The following is a 23,581-nucleotide window of genomic DNA, read 5'->3' on the forward strand; positions in this document are numbered from 1 at the left end:
ACATTTATAACATCGTACTCCGCGAAATAAAAATGTTCTGAGTTAATCGCGAGAAACATGAGTTAAACACAGAAGTATTCCTACTTTTGATAATAGTTAACGCTTCGAAAATATACATTTCTATTAATTTTTGTCATAAATGCATAAAACTCGAAGTTATAATATATTTTATAGGTCTCTCTCACGATTTCGATTAAAATGAATGCCCGATTAAAAAATTCCCCATGGAAACGTATTCATCGTGGACAAAGATCCGCAGTCCAGTTACGTTCGCACAACAGATGCAGCTATAATAAACCTTAATTGAGCTGTCATAAAAACGAAACAAGAACTCCGAGAAATTGAAGTTCCACTTAATCCCACTTCCTCTTTGGCAACAAACTTGCACGATAATTATTGTTTACGTGATAGGCACTTATCAAACTAAATTGTTTGGGAGTTGCGTATGTGGTTGACACAAGGACGGGCCAAGAAATTCGGACAAAAAGAATTGGGAACGCTTGTTAGCCGAAGGTCTCTGTTGTGTTTGAGCTTCCAAACAAGTCCGCTGCCTGCAACGTTTTCACGGTGCTGAAGCAACGAGACTTATTACGAACGTGGTAGCTGAAGAACAAGTCGCGTCCGTTTGTTTAACAAGCGCGACACGAAACATTTCCGCAGGAACAACAACAACGGGAGGCTGATTAACGTAGTCGCAGTGCCACGACGATCTATCCGGATTACAGGCTGTCGTTGGTAATTTATTCGTTCGCACGTATCGGTATTTACACACAATGGACGACGTCGGTTAATCGCAACGTTCACGCACAACGCGATCCTTTTATCCCCATTCAGAGAGTATTAACACGCGCTCGCTCCGTCTTCGACGATCGTAGAATCAACGAACGGATAAGATCGACCGATTATGCGCGAAATTAGCAACGATAAGGTGATATTCCGATCTGAGATATCAACGAGACACGCGAATTTAACCCGTTGCCCCTTGCCGTAAATACTCCGCGCCGGTTTTCTGCACTCGCAGCGTGCGAAAACCACTGAAATTCGAGACGCGACAATTTTCGAGAAACGCAGTAACAAAGTTTTTCAATGTGATCGCCGTGGGAACCCGTTTAGATCAACAACTGTGTTGCAATGCAATAAACATTGTTCTCCGCTGTTGTCCAATCCTTCTTTGATGAAAAACACGCAGCTGTTTCGAAAAAGAAATCCACCAGCTTGTAAAAATGTTTTTGAAATTTAAATTGCTCTTGCTTGGAATGTCGAAGAAAAAAGTGAAGGTTACATTTAGAAATTTCTGATCTGTGTCTGTAATGAAAATTTAAGATATGCCTTTTGTAGATCTAAATAAAATTGTGACCTTTATTTTCGTTCTTCGCAATTTCGACCGATGTCGATTTTTAATTAACTTTTTTATATTTATTACCTAGCAAACTGATCCTGTTAACACCTAAAAGAAAGCTCAAGTCGTTTGATCCAGTTTTAGAATGGTTATTGGTTTTTAAAGAGTGTCCGCTTAATTTTACCTCCGACTGTAAATCAGAACACGCCCGCGATCGAATGATGCGTGCCGCGGCTCTCGTAAGCCAGCCTGATTGCAGGCGGAACGAATCTACTGGACATTTATGTATATCTGTTCCGCGCCCGACCCGATCATTAGAAAGTCGAGCTACTTGAACGCCGAGTTACCGACTCTCGACAAGGGATACGGTTAAGAGAGAATTTCGTAAGAAACGGCGGGAAAGGGATTTCAGGCCTCGGACGAGCCGCCGTAAGCGGTTAACACGAAGTTCGTGTCGGCTGTGCTGCTTTTCAGCCTTCAAACGGAATGCACTTCTTGTGCAAGTATTTTTTTTTTGTTCTTTTTTCTTTTTGCTTTTTTACCGCGCCCGAGCAACGCCCTGTGTGCACGGACTATCGAATATAATGGGGCAGCATCGATGTCAAGGACAGCCTCGAAGAGACTCCGCTTGTAATTAACAGATCGTCGTTCGGCTCGTGCAATTAAACCGCTCGTTTATTGTCACCGAACTAGTTTTTCTCGATGACGTTCGAACTGGAAAACTTGAACAGCGAAAAGTCCCAAGTCTTCAGCGTATTAACCTGCGAATCTTCGACGCCCCAACTTCAGTTATCTTTTGGAGCCAAAACTGCAAAGTTTTACGTTAGCTAGATTCGATCACTCAAGCTTAATCCCCTAGACTTTAGCTAGATTCGACCAAGTTTAATCAGCTAGACTCATTTCTTTAGATCTAAGTTTTTAACATTCCGAGTTCAGTGACCTTGAACATCCCAGGCTTTAATTTTCAACGCATTGATCACTCAATTCTTCAGCATCCTAAGCTCTACATCTTCAATGTATGTACTGGTTTTAAAAGACTCTCTAACATCCTACATTCTAAATTTTCAATGTTCCAAGCAGTAATATTGAACATTTTAGATTCAATAACCTTCAGTTATCTTTTGGAGCATGGTCTACAACATTTTAAGCACCTAAGTTCAACCCCCAGATTTTAGCTAGATTCGACCAAGTTTAATCAGCTAGACTCATTTCTTTAGATCTAAGTTTTTAACGTTCCGAGTTCAGTGACCTTGAACATCCCAGGCTTTAATTTTCAACGCCATTGTTCATTCAATTCTTGTACATCCTAAGCTCTACATCTTCAATATACCTCAAAGTTCAATGTACTGGTCTTCAAAGACTCTCCAACATTTTAGATTCTAAATTTTCAATGTTCACTAACATTGAACACATTCTAGATTCAATAATCTTCAACACTCTGAACTGTTCGCGACATTTAAATTCTGGATTCAACGATCTTCAGCATCCTGGATTCAGAATTGCAAATCTCTCGAATGAGGTTTCTCTTTATAAAAATCTCTAACGTCCTAGATTCCTACATCTGCAATCTCTCAGTCTTTAAAAACGTCCAACATCTGAAGAACCCTTAACATTAGTTCCGAACAAGCTTCGACATCCCGTTCGCGTATATTCTATCTTCTGTATTTCGCAACTGAACCTCAAATGCAGCGACCCAATATTAACATTTCCAATTAGCTCCTCCTACGAGTGAAACAACGACTAGCCACGTGTTCGGTTTACCCACGGATGATCCTCGATCAGTGACTCTGAGTAACGGTGCTCGCTCGTCGGAATTATCAGTGGCAAAGAGGAAAGAACCGTGGGGAAATCCTGTGTCGAGCGAAGAGCCGATGTCGAAACGTATCCTGGGGATTTCTCAAGAGCGCGTCATAGACCGATATCTGCGATTATACCAGAATTAAAATTAAAACCAGAGGTTAACGGTGTTAGATTGTTGAACGGTGTTTCATCCTAATAGCGAACGTTGCCCGTCGCTAGCGTTCAAACGAAATTGTCGACACAGACCAATCGGAATGAGTAATCTATTTCCAATTGTTAATTGAGAAATCATCGTGCGCCAGGTGCGTGTATGTACGGTTAAGATGATTCGCGTGTAAGCGCGCTATCTATTCAAATGTCGACAGAGTGACACTTTGTTGCTTGATTGCCTATCTGCTCGCCGAAGAATCGTGTCCATTGTCGAACCGACGCGACGACCTGCCAAGAATGGTCTCTCGGCGAACAGTTTCGCCATCTTGGCAGTTGTCGGGAAAATAGTTGGACAGATACGATCGTAGATTAAATTTGTTACAATTTAGTGTTGCACACCGAATCAACCGGTGCTCGGCAGATATCGAGTCACTTGTTATTCCACGTTGAGCCCGGTCAAGACAGACAATTGTTCGCTTCTGTCGGCAGATAAGTCTACACGCAGTTCGCAGACTGCATATCGTACAACAACCACTTACAATTTTATATTTGATATAAAAATGACAATTCAAATTTCATTTTCGTTTCCCGGACCGATGGACACTTTCAGCAACGAGACACTGCGAAAGACGAGAGTTCTCGACTTTCAACCCCCACAGTACGAAAATAATTACTTCCTGTAACGACTACTTTAATAAGGGAAATCCGACTTTTCTCGAGTTACAGTCATTCTATTCACCTTGATCCCGTTCTAACCGTTCCGGAGCAGTCTGGATTTGTCCAGAGACCTCAGCAACGTATCGGTATACGTTCCGCGTGTTCTATTATCCGAACAGAGTGTCTCTCAAGGGAAGTTGCCGAACACAGTTTTGCATTAAAGGGGTGAAATCAGCCCTTGAAAAATTTCGATATTTTCGAGAAATATCTCAAGAACAACCAATGGTATTAAAGAAAGTTGAAACTAAAGTTGCATGCTATTATCGTGGCTACCAAACGATATAAAAATTTTTTTTGAGAAATGCATTTTAAGAGAAAAACTATTTACCCTGTAAAAAAAAGAGTTGGGTGTAGATATCGTTATAAAAATTGTTTCAACGAATAAATTAGCGAAATGTGCTCAGGGTAGTCGGAGAAGAATAGATTTTTCTGTCGACGAGTCGCGGCGCAGATCGGAAAAAGCGATCATCGGCAAGAAATAGATTCCTGGGGCAAAAAAAATGGAAGATCATTAGACCGGTCGAGCGTGAAACACGCGACTCATCGTTTAACGATTCAGGTCCACGTGCGCGCGGATAGCCGCGAACGGCTCGAGCGATGTCGTTCAGTGAAACTCTCCATTGTTTGCGCTGACTCCGCTCTGGTCGATGATTTTTATTATAATGCGACGCGCACACACGGTCGCAGGGGCGGGACACACGGGAGTGTTTGTCATTCGAGGACCGCATGCGCCGTGGCAGCGGTACGGGGTGGAGGAGTTGCGTTTTTCTACGTTAAGCGTTTTGACGTCACCGCCGCGGCGCACAGTGGGGTATTTGGCCCGAAAAAGTGGAAAAAATTCGATTTCTAAATTTTTGCGTATGGGGCATAATAGCAAAAGGTCTGAAGAATAAGGCTGCAATATTATTTTTTCTATTTGTACACCCGTGAAGTAGTAAACTTCATCGAAAGTCGAGAGATTTTAAGGCGCGCTTGACGTTATTAAACAGTCTCTAAGACAGCGTCTGTTCATTGGCGACTTTCAAGTGTTTGAAAGAAAATTCTGTAAATTCTTGTATTACAAAAGTTGTTCAGTTAGGTATACAGAGCACTTTCGCATAGATTTTATTTTGTTATCATCTAAATTAGTATAGTTATTACTATTTGAATATTACCAATCATACTGTAAGCTTTTTAAAAATGACAAAACTTTATTGACAATTTTGTTAGAGTATAAAGCTTTATTGAGTGCTCTTTTTGGTGTCATTACGTCCGGTATAGATTTGTGATTATGAGCCAACAAAGTTTGATTCCGGATATGTCCGGATTCAAATTTTATAGCTAATTTAGTATTAAGCGTTTAACAGCGTTTCGCGTTACGCCTGCATGTTCGGCTACGCTTGGCCTCAAATGAAGAAGAAATATTATCCGAGGTAGAAATTTCTGATGTGTTTTCGGATGAAAATTAATGGTAATAATTTTAAAATGTTCTTATAATATATACCGGGTGTGTCATTCAAAGTGAAACAGACGTATATCTTCGAAATTAAGCATTTTGGTTAAAAAATGTTTCTGACAAAAGTTGTATGGTTTCGAGGGGGCCATAAAATGGCGTCATTGATTTGACCTTGGATAGTCGCTTGAAAATCACGCAAAGGTCATCTTCAATTTCTTAAATAGAAACCCTATTTTTTATTGCATATTCGTCTAGCTTGTTTTCAGAGCTTTCCAGAACGCTATAATAAAATATTTTTTTCTTAAATACTTTTCATGTTACAATAGTGCAAATATTCCACTATCGTCTCGCTTTTTCAGGGGTTCTCGATAATCTGAGAAAAAAATGTTTCGAACAAAAGAGGAACAGCATTCAGTCGTCTACAAATTTCAATATATAAAAGTTAAAAAAAATTTTTTTTTTCAAAGAATTGAGGTAAATTTGATTTTTTAAATACTAAAATGTATTTTGGATTTCATAATGTTGTAGCTGATCTTAAGGCGAATCCACAACGATATATAATATTATAACCTTGAGCCTATAAATAACGCTACAATAGTTTTTTCCACTTTTTCAGGCCAAATACCCCACTTCGGTTTAACGGTGGTTAACGAGCTTCCTCTCGTTCACCGATCTTCATCTATGCCGCCCGCGAGCAATCCCACGCAACGGTTATCGCCGGATCCTGTACCGGCACACCTGTACACACGGGCCTTTCACATCTCTGCCGTTTACTTTCGCGAAATTTTCTTACGCTGTCACGCCCGCGCACGATTCCGAATCTCCCTTCGCCTTCAATTACCAACAAATTTATCTGTTTGGAAATACAGGAAATGTACTCCCTTAAAAGAAGTAATTCCTGAGGCCATTTGGAGTAACTTTTTCCTTTATGAGAATGTTCTCCGTTCCATCGTTATGGAGTTACATATTAACGAAAAACACGGACCAATCAGGCGACAGCTCCTGTTGAGCGTGGCGGTGGCATTGGCCGAGCCAGAATCCGTCCACAGTAACCGCGCTTCGATTGGTCTGTGTTTTTCGTTTAAGAACTTCCTAACAAACCTGCGTCGCACATTTTCGGAATCGCCGCTTTCAAGAAAATACAACATTTTTACTACACCCCTGTAGATTCTGAATTTCATTCATTATTTATTGAAATCTATGGAAACTAATAAACCACGAGGTTAATTGTGCCCATAATTATGAAAGTGGTCTAAAGTCATATATTTCTTCTTTCGAGATATTTAAAGGAAAAGAATATTAACACTAATTGAATTCTACAGGGTGTTTCGTTTATCTGATAACGGAAATATCTTGTGACGCACTGAAGTTACGAAAAATATTTGTTTACATAAATTGTTCGGTATGAAAGGTACAATCATATAGCCTAATTTTTTTGAGGACTAGAATGGTGGGGAGGGGGGATTTCAAAGTCAAATTAAGTTTTTTAAATGGAATGTCCTATTTTTTTATACCATAGATCGATAGAGTATCAAATTCAGAGTATTATAGTGTTGACCTTCATATGTCCTAAACCTAATAGTTAACGAGATATTATCCAAAGAAGAAAGAAAATTGTTTCGATAATATCTAACGAGAATTATTAGGTTTAAGACATATGAAGGTCAATACTATTATACTCAGAATTTGATACTCTATCGATCTGTGGTATAAAAACTAGGACATTCCATTTAAAAAACTTAATTTGACTTTGAAATCCTCCCTCCCCCCCAATTCTAGTCCTCAAAAACATTAGGCTATATGATTGTACCCTTCATACCGAACAATTTATGTAAACAAATTTTTTTCGTAACTTCAGTGCGTCACAAGATATTTCCGTTATCAGATAAACGGCACACCATGTATATAATATTGAAATAACAAGCACTATCTAAGAGTTCATTTCTTCACAATATCTCAAAAATTACATTAACAAAGTCGCGGAGCACATTTTCGCAATGGAAAATATTACTTCAAATGACCTCAGAAATCACCCCTTTGAAGTACAAACATTTTTGGGACACCCTGTACATGTATAATAAAAAAATGGCTAACAATTGTAATAAAAGCAAATTCGTTATTTTTAAAAAGTAATGTAAAATCGTCACTTTCAGTGACTCCTTCGATCTCAGGTCTCAGGTTGGAGCCTACAAAAAATTCGAGGTCTCTGCAAACACGAACGAGTTATTTGTTACGATTGTGGCCATAGAAACAACAGAGAACGAATTGGATGGAAGTCGCGTTCTCGGCATCTGCATAGTTATTCTAATGTACGAGACGCAATGAATTAAACGGCACTGCAAAATTACGCAACCGACAGACATGTAAAATTGGTTCCATTCGCGACATCTGTTTCAGAAGCACGCTGTCTCTTTGTGCAGCCTCCGCGTGCGTAAACAAACTTGCTGCACAAATGCACGCCGCATTTATTTGCGTTTCATCTCTGGCAATCATCTTCTGCATCGTTACAATTTATTTTCTACTAGACTCCGATCACGCAAGTGTCGTCGTGCAGAACAAACGAACTGCTATTGCGAAAACTATTCGCACTCCGTAATTCGAATGGGGGAAAAAAACGATAAAAATAAGAGTGTTATTTTTTACAGTGGCTGTTTCACTAAACGGTATCGTAAATAAAGTTGTAGTTACGTTTCCTTTTTTACTTGCACATTAAAATCTCTTTGATCCTTTAATAGCGAAAAACACCGAACAAAGAAATTTCGAAAAAATTCTATGGAAACAATTTTTTAGTATCTTCCTGCAATTTTTTCAGAATTTAATTGCTCTAGCTTCTAAAAAGAAACCAATTCGCATGGTCCTATATAAACTATATTTAAAAAAGGAGTAGTATTGCGTTGTGAAACTTTGGAATCTGTTTTAGGTAAGTAAATAAGCTGGGAAATTGAACAAGAACAAGATAAGCCTTCGCGTTTCCTCCCCAATCGCCATTTTGTTCTGTCGGCGTACAGTTTGAGGCGGACCAGACCTAAAGAAGAGAATAATCCTCGATCGAAAATCGCGATAAGCCGTGCAGACGGAAGAGGAAATCGAGTTTAACGAAAGATGTTATCCGCGGATCGATCCTGTGCTCCGCAAGTGGAATTTTATGCCAACTCCGACCATCCGCTAAAAATATATTGTTGTGTCAGACTACTCCTGCGGTTTTCGCATTCGAAGGAAACAGTAGACGCGGACGATTTTCGAAATCGTTTAAATAATCCGTGAATTCGCGGCGGGAGACTCTTGCGACATACTGCGTCTAGTATTCCAAGAACATTCTACATATTCTTGAAGATTGTTTATAAATAATAACAACAACGATTCGAATGCTGCTCGTTGGAATGAGTCAGACATTCATCTCTTCACTTTCGGCATTTCCTAGGAACAATTTCAGCAGGAATTTTTGTCAGGAAGTAATCTATTTACTTTTGGAATTTCATAGGAAAAATTTTTGAGAGGAATTGAAGATGCGGGAACACTGAAATCTCATTTTCGTTATTGCTTTATTGTTCATAATTATAGAAGTGGTCTAAATCAAGTTATTTTACATGATATTGTTTTAAATTAGTAATTTTTACGATATTGTCAAAAAAATGAACCGTTAGATAGTGCTTTTTATTTCAACAATATATGGAATTCATTTAGTGTTAATAGCCTTTTCCTTTAAATACTTTCCACTACCTGGACCACTTTTTGGGATTAAAATTATCTCAGGAATCACTGCCTTCAAGAAAATACAATATTTTGCTCCTAATTTATTAACCCCCATGATTGAGAATTTGGATCGTTCCACTCTAATGTATGCTGTATGAGAAAACTGAACAGGAATCTTGCTGACGCTGTTTGCGTCTTCTCAAAATTTGAGCCATTAAGACTGGAAGTATCGACAATTCAGGATCAACGTCGGAACAAAATGGGCGGTTTCTTCACGACTGGACAGTAAAAGTGAGACAACAAAAAGCAAACAGCGATATAAATGACTATTTTAAGACGCTCGACCGGTTTCCACGTGTCGGAAGAGGCTTCGATGAATTCCTTCATCTGCGCCAACGATTGGTCTCAAACCGGATCGACACCTCTCTTAGTCGACTCGAATTTGGAGTAAGAATATTTAAAATATATACTGTATATTTTTTTTTAAATATATTTAACCTTCGAATAATCATGCTGAACTATCATAAAATTGAATTTTTATCACGAGTATCTCTTCCTTATTCGATTGAAAGGTACTCGCTTCACGAACGATAACGATAATTTTAAACGGGCACTTCGGTATGATTGCAACTTGCAATCGCAAAAAAACATCTACAAAATCTACACTTCGTCGTGTTTGAATCGTACTGGAATCAATATTAACATATTCAAATGTCCGCTTGTTTGCCAACAAGCTATCGTCTCATTACCATCAGGAAGAAAAAACATTTTGTCTATGGTACAAATAGGAGGATCCTCCGATACGCTCCGTTCCGGAATAATAAAAGAACGAAAGTAGAAAATTGACCCTTCGCATTATAATACTAAATCAGTTGTTATTAACCCCTTTGCCGTACCATTTTCTTTACAGTTATAGTAATTAAAACGTCTTTGTCCCCGAAAATGTTGTAAAAGAGAAAAGAAAACCTATATTTTTGGTATGGCTACATTTATTTCAATGCTTAAATGTCGACTACAAACGAGTCAAATTCTATTTCATCTAAAAAGAATGGCGTAATATTCATAGTATTTGTTCGACTTTGTTTCAATTCGTCATCACGAGTGTTAATTTCTATAAAATTGAAAGAAAATTTTATTTTGCCGCTGCGGATGCGCGATCATTAGAGAAAAGAGGCGTACGATACATATAAATTTTTTTCCTTTATAGGAAATGATGAGCGACAAAACAGGCGAAGCGTTTCGATGGCTGGCGATCATCGACGATTCCCGAGACATTTACCGGCGATCAGCGATCGAACTGGGGTCAGTAAACGAGATAAAGGGGAAGAAAAGCCAGGAGGAGAGAAGCGAGGACGCGCGGACGTATCACGGACGAGATCCTAATTTTTTTGCGAAGGGTTGCGGACGCGCGTCCCCGGATCGACCCAATTTTCTCGGGAAAATTTTCCTCGTCAGCGGAAAAAAGCCGAGCCTGGCCACCAGACCGGAGATATCTTTTTTCGGGGAACAATACGTTCCTGCAAGACAAAAAGCTCGGGATTCTTCGAGTCGCCTAACAGTGCCCCCTTCCGATGTACAAAGGATGAAGGCTCGTTCTAATTGGATCACTTTGAGTCCCATTTTTTTTTTTCGGGAAAAGAAACCGATGACGTAGAACTACGTGCTCCCCCGAGAGGTTATTGTTAAAACTTCAATTTGTATGATCGAATTGTTAAAGCCACCTAACAACACTGAATTCTTATTACTTTTTATGGACAACAAATATATTTTTCATGCTTCGGTTTTAAGAATTTGATCACTCTTAAGCATGTTCCGGAGGTATATAGAAACGCAACAAAATTTTTGGAAGATATAATTCTTACTAAATTAATGCGATTATTTACTGCACCGTTTAAGAATTATAGCAACTTAAAGTTTGCACATTTTATGTGTTGAATTCATAAAATTCCACTTCAAACCTTATTTAAATAGATAAAGGAGGTATTTTCACGATCGTACTATTTGAAAGAATGGTAATTATTTTCACGGCGCTCAGGTTCGATCAATTTCTACACTAAATGAAACCCTACACTAAATAAAACCCGAACCATAACGTTTCATGCCTCTCTTAGCTATATTCATTTAGTGTAGAAATTGATCGTCTCCTCCAATAAAATAGCACTTGGCATCTTTGCAGATTCAAATCCGAATCGGAAGCGTTATCTGGTTCAAACCCGAACCATAACGTTTCATGCCTCTCTTAGCTATATTCATTTAGTGTAGAAATTGATCGAACCTGAGCGCCGTGAAAATAATTACCATTCTTATTTAAATAGAGTAATAATAAGGTTTAAACCTTGAAAAAACGCAACTAGAAACTCCAAAAAAAAAATACACTCAAGAACAAAAACATACTCGTGAATGGCTTTCATTGCCAATATATTGATGGATTTCGAAATTCTTGTACTTTTGTCTCCCGTTGTACCTCCAGAACATCCTGAAATCTTCGGAAAAAATTCAAGTTCACGCGACGAGTTTGAAGTTAGAAAGTTCGCGGGTATTTTTTGCAAATTATTTGCAATTCTCGTCACAGGTGGCTAATGTTTCAGCAAACCGTTTGTGCTCGTTAGACTTTAGAATTGGAGTCCAATCGCGTTTAGAATGCAGGGAAGAGACCTCGCGATTTCACCAACTCTATTAGTCACGACTTTATCCGAGTGTGTTTATGCAAATTCGCAGCTTTACGGATCAGCCAGTGGATTAACTTTATAGGTTAAGATGTTATTCAGCTTTTTATTTGATTTCGCTTTGGTGAACGGGGCTGCCGTTATCTGCGCGCAAAACAAACACAGCCTAATTACAAGGAAAACAACGTCGAATTTCTCGGATTTAGTCCTATCAAGCCGGGCTCTATTTCGATATTGCACGGGAGAAATGTGGTCGCCCACACTCGATCGGAAACTCTTATGTAATACGTATCGCGAACGACCGGCGAAATGCGAAGAATTCGCCGAGCGAAATTTTCTTTCAAGCGTGCGGAAATTATATTAAGCTGAGTCAATACGAACTGTTACGAAATTCTGCGATAATTCGTTTTAATTGACGAAACAGGTTGCAGGTGTGCGTAATGATACTCGGAACGGCAATGGAAAGAAGAAACGATGGAGAGAGAAAGAAACTGTGCTTGCTTCGAAACAAAACGGCTGAGTAATCAACCGGTGAAGGTTACTTTTGTTATGGTAATTAAATGTTCGAAACATCGGTATCAGGTGATGCCGGTAACCATCGGACGTCAATATTGATAGACGTTCTAAGAACTTCGCTATCGGGACATCCAACTGGCGAACAGACGAACTATTGACACATCAATATTTCCGTCCGTGTATAATAAAACGGGAAATGTATCAGGCTTCGGGGAATCCGATAGTAGTTCACCAATGGAGAATACATTCTCCAGACGAGTCTATACGTCGGCAATAAACAAATGATTATTTTTCTTAAATCGTCATGCGCGCGTACAAAGAGCAAAGTCTGAAGGTAATAGAATATACTCCGTTTTGATGAATGCATTCATCCACAGAAATACGAAATCGTGACGAATACATTCGTATAAAATGCATACAAAAAATTTTGTTCATACAGTTTGGTTGACACAATAATACCATACAACTTTCGTTTCAACTTTTTTTAAATACCCATTTCTTGTTCTCTTATTGAAATTTTCTTAGGGGCTGATTTCACCACTTCAATGCAAGAAGTAGATATTCATTTCTGAAATCAACTGTACGCTTCGTGCATGAAAATAAGAGATTGCTGTGCTCAGACGTGTGTCTGTATCTCTGCGAATAATTCATAAATATTCACACATGTCGCGAGCCTCGAAAATCAACGTAAACAGAAGAGATAAAGGTGTACAAATTTGATCAGGCCGGGACATCTTCATCGACGTAAATTGCTTGTACGTGCATATGTGTTCGAACGAGCGGCAAACGGAAGTTACACGGCGCAGCTTTCGCGGCCATAAGACACTCGGTGAAATCGCGTGTCGATCTCGTAATCGGTCTTCAGAAAAAATTCCCGCCTCTTTAAGGAATCGAGATGCATCGAAGACAGACACCGCGCCATGAATCAGTGGAAGCCTGTGCGCTTCCGGTAATCCTCCGTGTTCGCGTCTGCACGATGCGGTGGCGAGAGATTCGTCGATAACGCCGAAGAAAGTGCTTTTACTTCTCCAAGAGAAAATATTTGGAATCTTACAAACGCGATACGTAAGCTCATCCGATGTGACATCACCGTTAACACGGTCGCGTAATCGATTCAAACTACCCTTCATGCTCATTTTTACGGCGATTTCGCTGGAAGAATTCGATTTGCCAACAGCGTCGTTATAAAAAATAGCATAAAACATTCCATGAAATGCAGAAATAAAATTGCGAAGGGGGCATTTTCTTCCAGGTTCTAATTCAGCGCCGAAAATGTTTATAAAAACATGCCGTCTAGTTGCCTCAAACAGTAATTACGACTGTTTGAAAACTGTCGCGATTACTCTAGATTACGACTTCAACCTTGTCTCGTCTAAATATTTGCCGTATGCACCTGTTTCATTTTTGTTTACCTCGAACCTCTATCGTAACAACGTGATATAACAACGCAACGAGCAACAATAAAACCGTTGCTTATTTTCGTATCGATAGACTGGAAAAACGCGAGTTCATTTAGCACGTGAAATATAATTACGTTTGTAGATGGTAGCGAAACCTCGAAAGCAATTTTACCGTTCTGCGAATCGTTTTTAAAGAAATCCCCAGCTTGAAACGTGTTCAAGTTCAGACATTTATTTTCTGCAAAAAAATTCTCGAAGAAATGTTTATTGTTTTATACACTTTCACGTTTAGGATTCGAAAAACCCCATTGCTGTACGTAAAAACACTGTCTGCAAGAAGTCAGCTGTTTTATATTTTATTTTACAACTAGTAGTGCAGGAGAATGTGATGAAAATTTTTCCAAGGCAGAACATGTTCACTAGGTTGCGGATCTTTCTACATTTATATGAAAGTCGAGTAGACGAAATTCAAAATTGTTGAAAAATATTCAAAATTGAAGATGTCAGTATATGATTTTTTTGAAATAACAATCAATTTAGTGTCTTTCTCTTGCAATCGATGCAGAAAATTTTTATTTTGCATAAAGATCCGCGATCTAATGATCACACACAAATATTATGAAGCCTGCGGCAAACGACAATGGTCTTCAGGACAAATTTATAAAAAGCGTGTGCTCAATATTCCCAGGTTAAGGGTGAACTCGTACGATCGATTGTATGTTTTCGAACAGGTGTAGTCGACGCGACGGCCGAAGAAAGGACGCGGACGAAGATAAAAAGGTGTCAGTTTCAAATGATTCAGTTGTGGAGACCACGGGCGCGGCGGCGGCGCGTAATTAAAACGATTATCTTACTTCTTACGAAATAAAACCGTAAAAACCGGTCCAGCTCGTATGCGAAACAAACCTCAAACCTTTTTGTTCTACATAGAGACAGGCGGCGACCGGCTGTTGTAAACCGGAGATCCTATTAGTCGAGGTCAAAACAGGCACACACCGCGCTTGACCTCGAACGCGAAATTCGCGGTTTCGACACGTAACCGTCGAAATTCAATGCCACGAGTCGAGTCATTCGAATTTCCCGCGGGAGACAGTAGAGAACACGTGGGATTGATAGATAAATACCTGGTGACAGAGTCAGGTACGAATATATTCCACCACGAGGGTCTCTTCTGTCTGGCCTGCGTGTAGAGGCCGTCCGTGCTGCCAACTTGCGTCGGGACGCCGGCGATGCCTTTCCTCCTTTTGCGATCGATTTTCGGTGGTTTAGCGAGCGGATGCCAGGACTTTCTGCGGCCTTTCTTCTCCTCGAGATCCTGCGTACGCTCGTCCTCTAACACCTCTGGGTTCTCCTCCAGCAGATCCTGCGACACGTAGAAAACCGAGCCGCGTCGGCCGCTGTCGCTGCTCCGTCTCTTATCCTTCTGCACCAATTTCGCGTTCTCTTTCTCCTCGACGACACTGCCGCGTCGTGCTTTCTGGAACAGGCTGTCTCTTCGCGCTTTCAAGTCCTCCAGCACGCTGTGCCTTCTTCCCTTATTGTCCCGAAGAATCACGCTCGAGTCTCTTCGCTGACCGATCAGCTTCCCGAACGAAGACTCGTCCTCCATCATCGAGGGTATCGAGTTCGTGGACGCGTACTTGGTGGCCGCGTGACCATTGTTGTGCGCCTCGTTGCTGATATACATCTTGGTTTCCATGCTACGGTGCAGGACACGTACCCGGCGACACGTATTACACCTGAACCTATCCGACACTGTTTTACCGCCTCCTTCTCTCCTACTCCGAGAGCAACAAAACACCGGAATCACTGAAAACCTCGAAGACCACCAGCAATTTTCTATGGAAGAACGACGCGACGATGAAGAACTCGCGATATATCACTGCGGGTCACCTGTAGGAACGCGGATCACCCGAGGCCTGGGATCATTTTCACCGGGGCTCGGTCCAAGGGAAATACGGAAGGTACGAGTTGCGTACCGTTAAGGCGCGATCGGCATTATTCCATTGCCGGTGAAAGCAGCCACGGCGGTGTACCGAGTGACCGCCTTTTCACTCCTCGTGAAACGTGCTCTCGGTTGTTGCCTGCCTGCCTGCCTAGCCTGCTTGCCTGCTATCGGTACACGAACACGGACACGGACAGGTTCCCAACAGCGTGTATATCGTATCGACCGGACTTGTCCGTGGAGGTACGTACCGAGAAACGAACCACTCCAGAGATCCACGAGCAGATCGTTGACCCGGGGGGGAATCGTGCAAAACCGGCCAACCGAGTCTCCGAGAGCGCGCGCGCGCGAGCGCGAGAGAGCACCGACTCTTTTTGCTCGGACGTTTGTTTCTTTATTTTCTGCTAGGTCGAGCCCTTGCTGGAAACTCGTTCCCCGGCCAAATAAAGACACTCGGTTAACCGACTCGACCTTTGCCGCGTCCTCGAACCGGGATAGGTCCTAGCCGATCGACGGAACAGCGTTTTAATTGTTGCAGCGGCACCCGTTCTTCGAGAACTAAACGGATCTTTCACCGAACCGGATCGGATCGCGAACCGTAGGTGGGGGAACAGACTATTCTTCCCCCCGGCTCACTCGCGATTCTCTTCGCCTTTGTCTCGCGATTTTTCGAAACGGAGCAGAGCTTGTGTCGCCTGCCTGGTGACGTTTCGAGGTTAACGACTCCCGGAGCCGTCCGATAACCGTATCGAGCACCGCACAGCAGTTCGGTTTCTTTCTCAACACTGCACAATCACCGCGCGAAATGATCGAGCCTGGCCCGTACAGGCCGGCGAACTGTAACACTCTTCCGATCTCATCACAACGATCCAACGTCGATCTGCCGCGAACCCGCACGACCGAATTTGTGGTTACAAATGTGAGGAGCAGACACGACACCACACGACGAGACGCGACCAGACGCGTAACTGTTACCGTGGCTCCGCGAGCGACTGAAGCGGCCGAGCGTTTCCGTTGCAAGAAGAGGGACCGAAAAACCGGTGGCCACTTTCTCTGACGACTTCTTTTTTTCTCTCTCTATCTCTCTGTCGTTCTCGTGCTCTCTTCTTTTTTTTTTCTCTCTCTCTCTCTCTCTCTCTCTCTCTCTCTCTCTCTTCTGACTCGTCTTTCCTACCGCTCTTTCTATCTATGTCGACCGCGACTATTAGATCGGACCCGCGCACCAGCGCTGTACACGCGATAGCCAGTTGCGATAAATCGGTATCGAGGCGCACTCGAATCGACAGGCCGTCACCGAGAATCGAGTATCGCAGCGACTAAGCGAGAGCCAAGCCGACTGCTTGTATTTATACACGTCGAGGCACTCGGCCGAGACTGTCTCTTCGGGCGCATCCCCCACCGCCGCGCCGGACCAAGTACTCAACAAGAAGAGACACGCGCGATTTTGCGGTCTTGTGTATTATTGCTCGCGCACCTGCTTCGTACACAACTTCTTCTACCCCTTTTTTGCCGATTTCCTTGATTTTGGAATATTGAATATACGCACGATACGGTACTATTTGCGAGCCGAGGTTACAATCCTGTGAGAACCACCTCTTCGCGCTCCTACTCAACCCCTCGAGGGGGTGCACCGCCATACCATTTTAAAATTAGCACTTATGTGTTAATGAATCCTTTTGTATTTTACATAATTACACAAATTGTCACTTTAAGACTATAAATTGGACAGTCAGAGAGATTTTAGAAAAGCTGTTGAAAGAAATCCGCTAAATAGGTACCCGGTTGGCTACACAAGGGTTAACTAATTGGTCATTTTATTCGCCATTTTGTAATTTTAAATAATACAGAAATATGAAAGTAACACGTTTACACTTTGGACGACATGTTGGTTACGACCGAAACAATTTTGTTATTAGGAAAAGCTCTTTTCTATACTTGTATCATTGAACAATTTGATTCTTTTTTGAGATTCTGAACATTGATTGGAGAATCAATGTTTGTAAACCCGAGCGAACACCATAAATCTTTACGTTGCAGTTTCCGTATTATCGAATGAACGGTTTTGATTTTAGCAATTTTTATGGCCGGTATACAACGTGTTCAGTGGAGAAGAATTTTTGCAAGTGGGTTGCTCGGTGAAAATTATTTCTGAATACAAAGGGAATACGGATTGCTATTGACGACATCAGGACTGAAATGTTAATTGTACATGTTATTAGTTATGTATCGACTAATCTTCTTATTCTTCTCTTAATCTTCTCTAATTTAAATTTTAAATTGAACAAAGAAATTATTCGTAAACAATTTCAAAGTCATTCTTTTAAAAAACTAATCAGCTGATGCAGTAAGCTAAAGGCGTTATCTACGCGCGTTATCGGCCATTTTGTATATTACTATTATCAACTTATGTACTACTGTCTGTAATTATTATTGTCGAGTAGCAAAGGTCTTCGTTACTATTCTGCCAATTATATTAATTAGCGCTTCACGTTTGACAGTTTAACGATTATCGCTAGTCGAAAAGGTGAGTAATAAGATCCTACTACTTGAAAACTGAGAATTGATAATAAATTATATGATGAAATTGATAATATTTGATACTGTTATCGCAAACTGTGATTATTCCCTGGTGAATAATATCAACGCATACCTCCTTGATCCACCGTGTTTATGGAAGATCAGAGACGCGTATAATGGTGACAACAGGCAGTAATAGCTGAATGATAACGAGTGTCGTTTCTGTTTACCCGAAACAATAAACACTAACGTAACGAGGTATCGCAACATCGCAAGCGAATATTCTCAAGCGTTCAGCTTCGAAGAAAAGTTTCCCGAAATTTCGAATTTCACTGTTCCGCGGCTAGCAACGAGTAAAGACATGACGTCGGTGTTAAAACGTCGGAAAAATAATGTCACCGAGGTCTTTCGTACCATTGGTTCCTCCATATCGCGGTGCATATTTTTAGACACCCGGATAGCGAACAGTCATTTTCATTTTATTCTAATAGGCGCCGCGAACGCAGCTGCACTGTCCATCAAGGTTTCATTCGAAGTTCCTGTTCGATTCGACATTTAAACACAAGTGGTCGCATTTTTGAATAACAGTGTCGTTGATCATACAGCTGCTAATCAAGACAATTTACGAATATCGACGTACTATTTTCAGCTTGTTAAAATCATTGAAGAAAGAATAAAATATTGACCTAGCTCCTGTTTCGAGCAGTCGATGCAAATTTTGATATTACATAAATATCCCAATGTTTCACAAGCCGGTGGAATTTATTTTGAAGGGGAAACCTTTTTAGACAATTGATGGGCAGTGAATGAGTCTGATCCGTCACGCTCCGAGGTGAAACGCTATTCGGGGAAACTCGGGGGAGCCGAGTGTGCGGTCTTAGTTTTTTTTCTTTCAAAGAAGGTTTTGAGGACTAAAAATTGTGTAAGAATAACATAAAATGATGGATGTACGGAAAAGTCGTTCCGAGATATGTAGAGAACCTTCTCGGTGTGAAACGCGAGACGGTAGCGGCGTCGAAATCTCCTAAAATCCTGGAAGCACACAAGTACGCGGTCCGAACGTCCGCGAAATAAATTTTTATGGGCTCCTCTCGGGTATCTCGAGCAGCGATAAAGATCGTCGTTGATAATGACGATAAACACTAGAGGATTAGGTCTGTTCCAGAGGCAAACTGCATCGAGCAAACAATGGCTGGCGACGAAGATGTAGGAAGTCGCCGTACACGGCGCGGAGCACCTTTCCAAACTCTATCTATCCAATCCGATCGTAACTCATTTCATAATCTAGTTCACTTAATGGCGCGTTCCCCTAACTGTTACTTAACTCCCGCCTGATGGCCGCCGGAACCACGTTCGTTACTTAACACCTACGAAGATTAATTTCTTCTCGCATTCGGAGACCGGCCCCCATTAAATTCCAGAAAGCATGGGCCACGAACGCTCGTGTGAAACTGGCCAACTCGGCCGAGATACTTCATAAAATACAGTTCAAACGGCTCTTGGACTTTCATCGAAGCCGTGGAAAAAACAAATTTTTATAGACGCTCGAAATGTTAGGAATGGACTTTCTCTATTCTGTAGCAAAGTTGAATCTTTTTCTATACGGTGTGTGCAGTCTTTCTCAATCGTTCAAACGATTATAATAATTAGACAGCGGATCTTTATGCAAAATAAAATATTTCAACCTGAATTGCAACAAACTGGAGTGAAATATAAATTAATTTTCTTTCTCAATACATTTAATAACAATATTTTTAAATTCTTCCAATGTTTTTACTGTTTTAAATTACATCTATTCAGTTTTGTCATATCAAATCTGTTGTTTAAGAATAATAAATAGAAATTGTCCAAGACGATCGCGAGAAATAAAAGTAGCAATATTCATCATTAAAAACGCATAAAAATCTGTAATCTAGTTACAATATCCCGACGGTTTGTGCAAGTATTTATTTACTACCGGTGTGTCTACATAACCAACTTCATTATCGTCTTCGTTATCGCTGTTAACATATGTATCCTCGCCATGTCTTGTATAAATTAAAAAAGATTTACGTTTTTACATACAGTGGGTAACGAAGTATTCGAACGCCCTTTAAAACAAAATAACTTTTTTATAATTGTACCAAACGACCTGGGTTTTTATAATCAATTAGAAGCATTCGTATACGAAATGATATGCACAAAAGATTTTCCAAAAATTATAATTTACAAATTATAATTTACATGCAAAAATAAAAAAGCGATTTTTAAAAAATTTTTTATTTGGGCCCTTAATGAAAATTTAAAATATATGTTTTCTAGATCTATGTTAGTTATACATATGCTTAAAATTTTATCGAAATCGATTAACATACACACGAGCTACAAGCAGTTAAAAATTGTGAAAATCGTAGTTTTACACGATTTTTGTTCAGTTTCTGCGTGTCGTTTTTTCCTGCGTCAACCGGTTTCGATGAAATTTTCAAAACATGTGTATAACTAATATAGATCTACAAAACATATATTTTATATTTTTCATGAAGGGCCTAAATAAAAAAGTTTTAACAAATGCCTTTTTTATTTTTGCGTGTAATCTTGTAAATTATAATTTTTGGAAAATCTTTTTTGCACATCATTTCATAAACCAATACTTCCAATTGATTATAAAAAATCAGGTCGTTTGGTACAATTATAAAGAAGTTATTCTGTTTTAAATGGCGTTCGAATACTTTCGTTACCTACTGTAAATAATTTCGACACGGGTTTCCAGCACGTCCTACATATTTGCTTTTATACATTTCTCAAGGTTCTATCGATTTCTGTAATTTTCTGATTTATTTTTCTACACGTTTAATGTTGAGATTTCATAAATTTTTACATTTCAAAGTTCATTTGTATTGTACCCGAGACCCAAGATTAACCGTTGCTTCGCCAAGATAACAGTTTCCAGTAGTCACAGACGATTAGTTTACGCCCATCATTCCGTGACTATCTTTCAAGTTCCCCGAGTGTGTCGTATCAATTAACTTCAGTCGAGAACCCTCTAAGACTCAGCTGATCACAATCTGAGCATCGTCTAACAATACGTTTTATCGCTTACGAAACACTGTTTACCTCGAGGTGCGCAGTAGGTTTCGACACGGGTCGGGCCTATCCGGGCCTATGTCAAATGATAAACAAAATGACCGGACGAACTGGAAAACATCTTCACACAATATATGACTGGCAATCTCAAAAACTCCACAAAACAAATTAATTTCACATTAAAATTACCATGACCGATTTTTTAATTTCACAATTATCGAAACCATGAAAATGCGTCCATGAAAAATGATGGTACACGAGCGGGTGTTCCAAAAATGTTTCAAAAGGGTGATTTATAAGGTCGTTTGAAGGAACTTTTTCCTTTGCACAAATGTTCCCCGAGCCTTCGTTATGGAGTTATTAATGAGTCCTGTTGAACTCCTCATCCAAGTTGCGGAGAACATTTTTGAAAAGGAAATGTCAGGAACACATTTTTAGGGCACCCTGTAGATTTCCTTATTTAATCATCTGTTATAACTAGACTGGGGATTTTATACTCTTTTCTGACAAATACATTAAGATGATTTAAAAACATTCAGATGATTTCAGGGCATCCATATGTTATTTTCAATTTATTACATTTGTTAAAGATAGGAAGAAATTTCTATACGGTTCCTGCATCCACTGTAAGCGTCGAAGAAAAAAAACTCTTATTTTGCATAAAGATTCGCAGTCCGGTTACAACATTAATCGCGGAGGATTGGAGTCAATTGTGCATTGCCATTTTTATAAGGCGATCTTAACCAGACGCAGTTAGTGCTGTCTCTAAAAAATAGAATAAAATTGCACTCGTTTGTAATCACTAGACTAGAGAAATCATAATATATTGACATCTTCAATTTCTCAAATATTTCGAGTTCCATCTACACAATTTTACTATTACGTTGTTGCATGTGAAATGTCCGATTTTAGAATGCAAATTGTACGTCACTTTCAGGTAAAAGCTTACAATCCTATCTTCAATATTTTAATTTACACATATCAATTTCCTTTTAAATAAAACAACATATTGACGACAGACTGCGGAGTTTATGCATTTATAGCAGAAATGAGTGGGTGCAATTTAAAACAGTAGAAAGGTTACAATGATTTAAGAGTGTAAATCTATTTTTCTCAGCTTGTTAAAATTATCAAAGTAAGAATAAACTGTTTGCGTGGCTCCAGTCACTTGCAATTGGTGCAAGCAATATTTATTTTGCATAAAGATCCGCAGACACACTATTCGTTGATAGCCAAAAGAACTCCAAAATAGAGATGGAAAGAAAATTCAATTTCTACCATACATAGTACAATCAAGAAACGTGTGATTCTTTCATCAATAAGGAATAGTTGCGGTTGTTTAACGTTACTGTTAAAAATCGGACATTTCATATGCAACGACACATAAACACATAAAGATCCGCAGTTTAGTAATCATCGTAGAGATAGACTGAATACAAATGTTCCTCTTCGTTCAACAAATTCAATAAAAACAGATCACGGAGGACCGCACGGACGACCAACGCGACGGTGGAGCAATTTCGCAGGCATCACGGGCGGTTAGATCATCGTCTCGAAAACCACGGGTATTCGTGGCGGTTCGGGGACGAAAAATGGTAGTTTTGGTCTGAAATCATGCGACGCGTCGTCGTTCTCTTAACGAAGCCTCGGGGTTAAACGGAGGCGGACGTGCAAACCAGTGGAAACAATTGGCCAATTCGTCCGCGCCCAATTAGAGAATTGCAGCGATGAAAATACCGGCTACGCTCTTAATTCGATTCAGCCAATTAGCTGTCTCTCTCCCCGCAGGGACAGAGGCAGCTTCGCAGAGAGCGCGAGCACGCAGGAACAAACGATTCCGCCCCGCACAGAAAGCAAAACACAAGCGGGCCGAGAACGGGCCCGATAATTTTCGGGAGTGTGGCACACACCGCAAGGAACCAACCGGCCGAGAACACCTGGCCTATTTCGTCCTGCCTGTGCTGGGCTTCCCCTACGAATTAACGGCGACCCAATTCCCTTCTTGGAAGCTATCGGACCGACCATGTCCGACAGAGGTACCACCCTACCTTGTTCCACGCCGGAATTAGGTCAAAGTCATATCGCGACGAAAAAACCCCTCGTGACCCGGCCGTGAATTGAACGTTTCAATATCCTCCATTGCGTAATCGTATCGAGCGCGATAACAGAAGGAATTGGTCGTCGAGAGCGGGAAAACGAAGACCCGCCATTTTTAATGAGGTCGCCGCGTTCCGTTGCGCACCAATTAGGCAGCACACGCTCTCGGCCTAGCACCGGGTCTACGGGACCCGTCCAAATGACGCGCAGTCGGACAAATGGGCAATCTAGCTGGAGGAAAGT

At 40.5% G+C, this 23,581-nt stretch overlaps 1 protein-coding gene across 13 annotated transcripts in view; it reads right to left on the reverse strand.

The window, feature by feature from the left end:
* Mtd (TLD domain-containing protein mustard) overlaps window positions 1-23,581 on the reverse strand; it is a 253,295-nt gene that overhangs the window by 99,885 nt on the left and 129,829 nt on the right. For 2 of the 13 annotated variants that reach the window (XM_076427932.1, XM_076427935.1), the window contains exon 1: window positions 14,841-20,276. The exons of 5 other annotated variants lie outside the window; for them this stretch is intronic. In XM_076427932.1, coding sequence (XP_076284047.1) covers window positions 14,841-15,415 — 575 coding nt within the window. In that variant the 5' untranslated portion in view covers window positions 15,416-20,276. Of the gene's footprint in view, window positions 1-14,840; window positions 20,282-23,581 lie in introns of those variants that run through there. 6 more of the 13 variants (XM_076427928.1, XM_076427930.1, XM_076427931.1 and 3 more) reach the window with 6 other exon arrangements.

The sequence above is a fragment of the Lasioglossum baleicum genome, chromosome 7 (assembly GCF_051020765.1).
Source record: "Lasioglossum baleicum chromosome 7, iyLasBale1, whole genome shotgun sequence".
Taxonomy (NCBI): Eukaryota; Metazoa; Arthropoda; class Insecta; order Hymenoptera; family Halictidae; genus Lasioglossum; species Lasioglossum baleicum.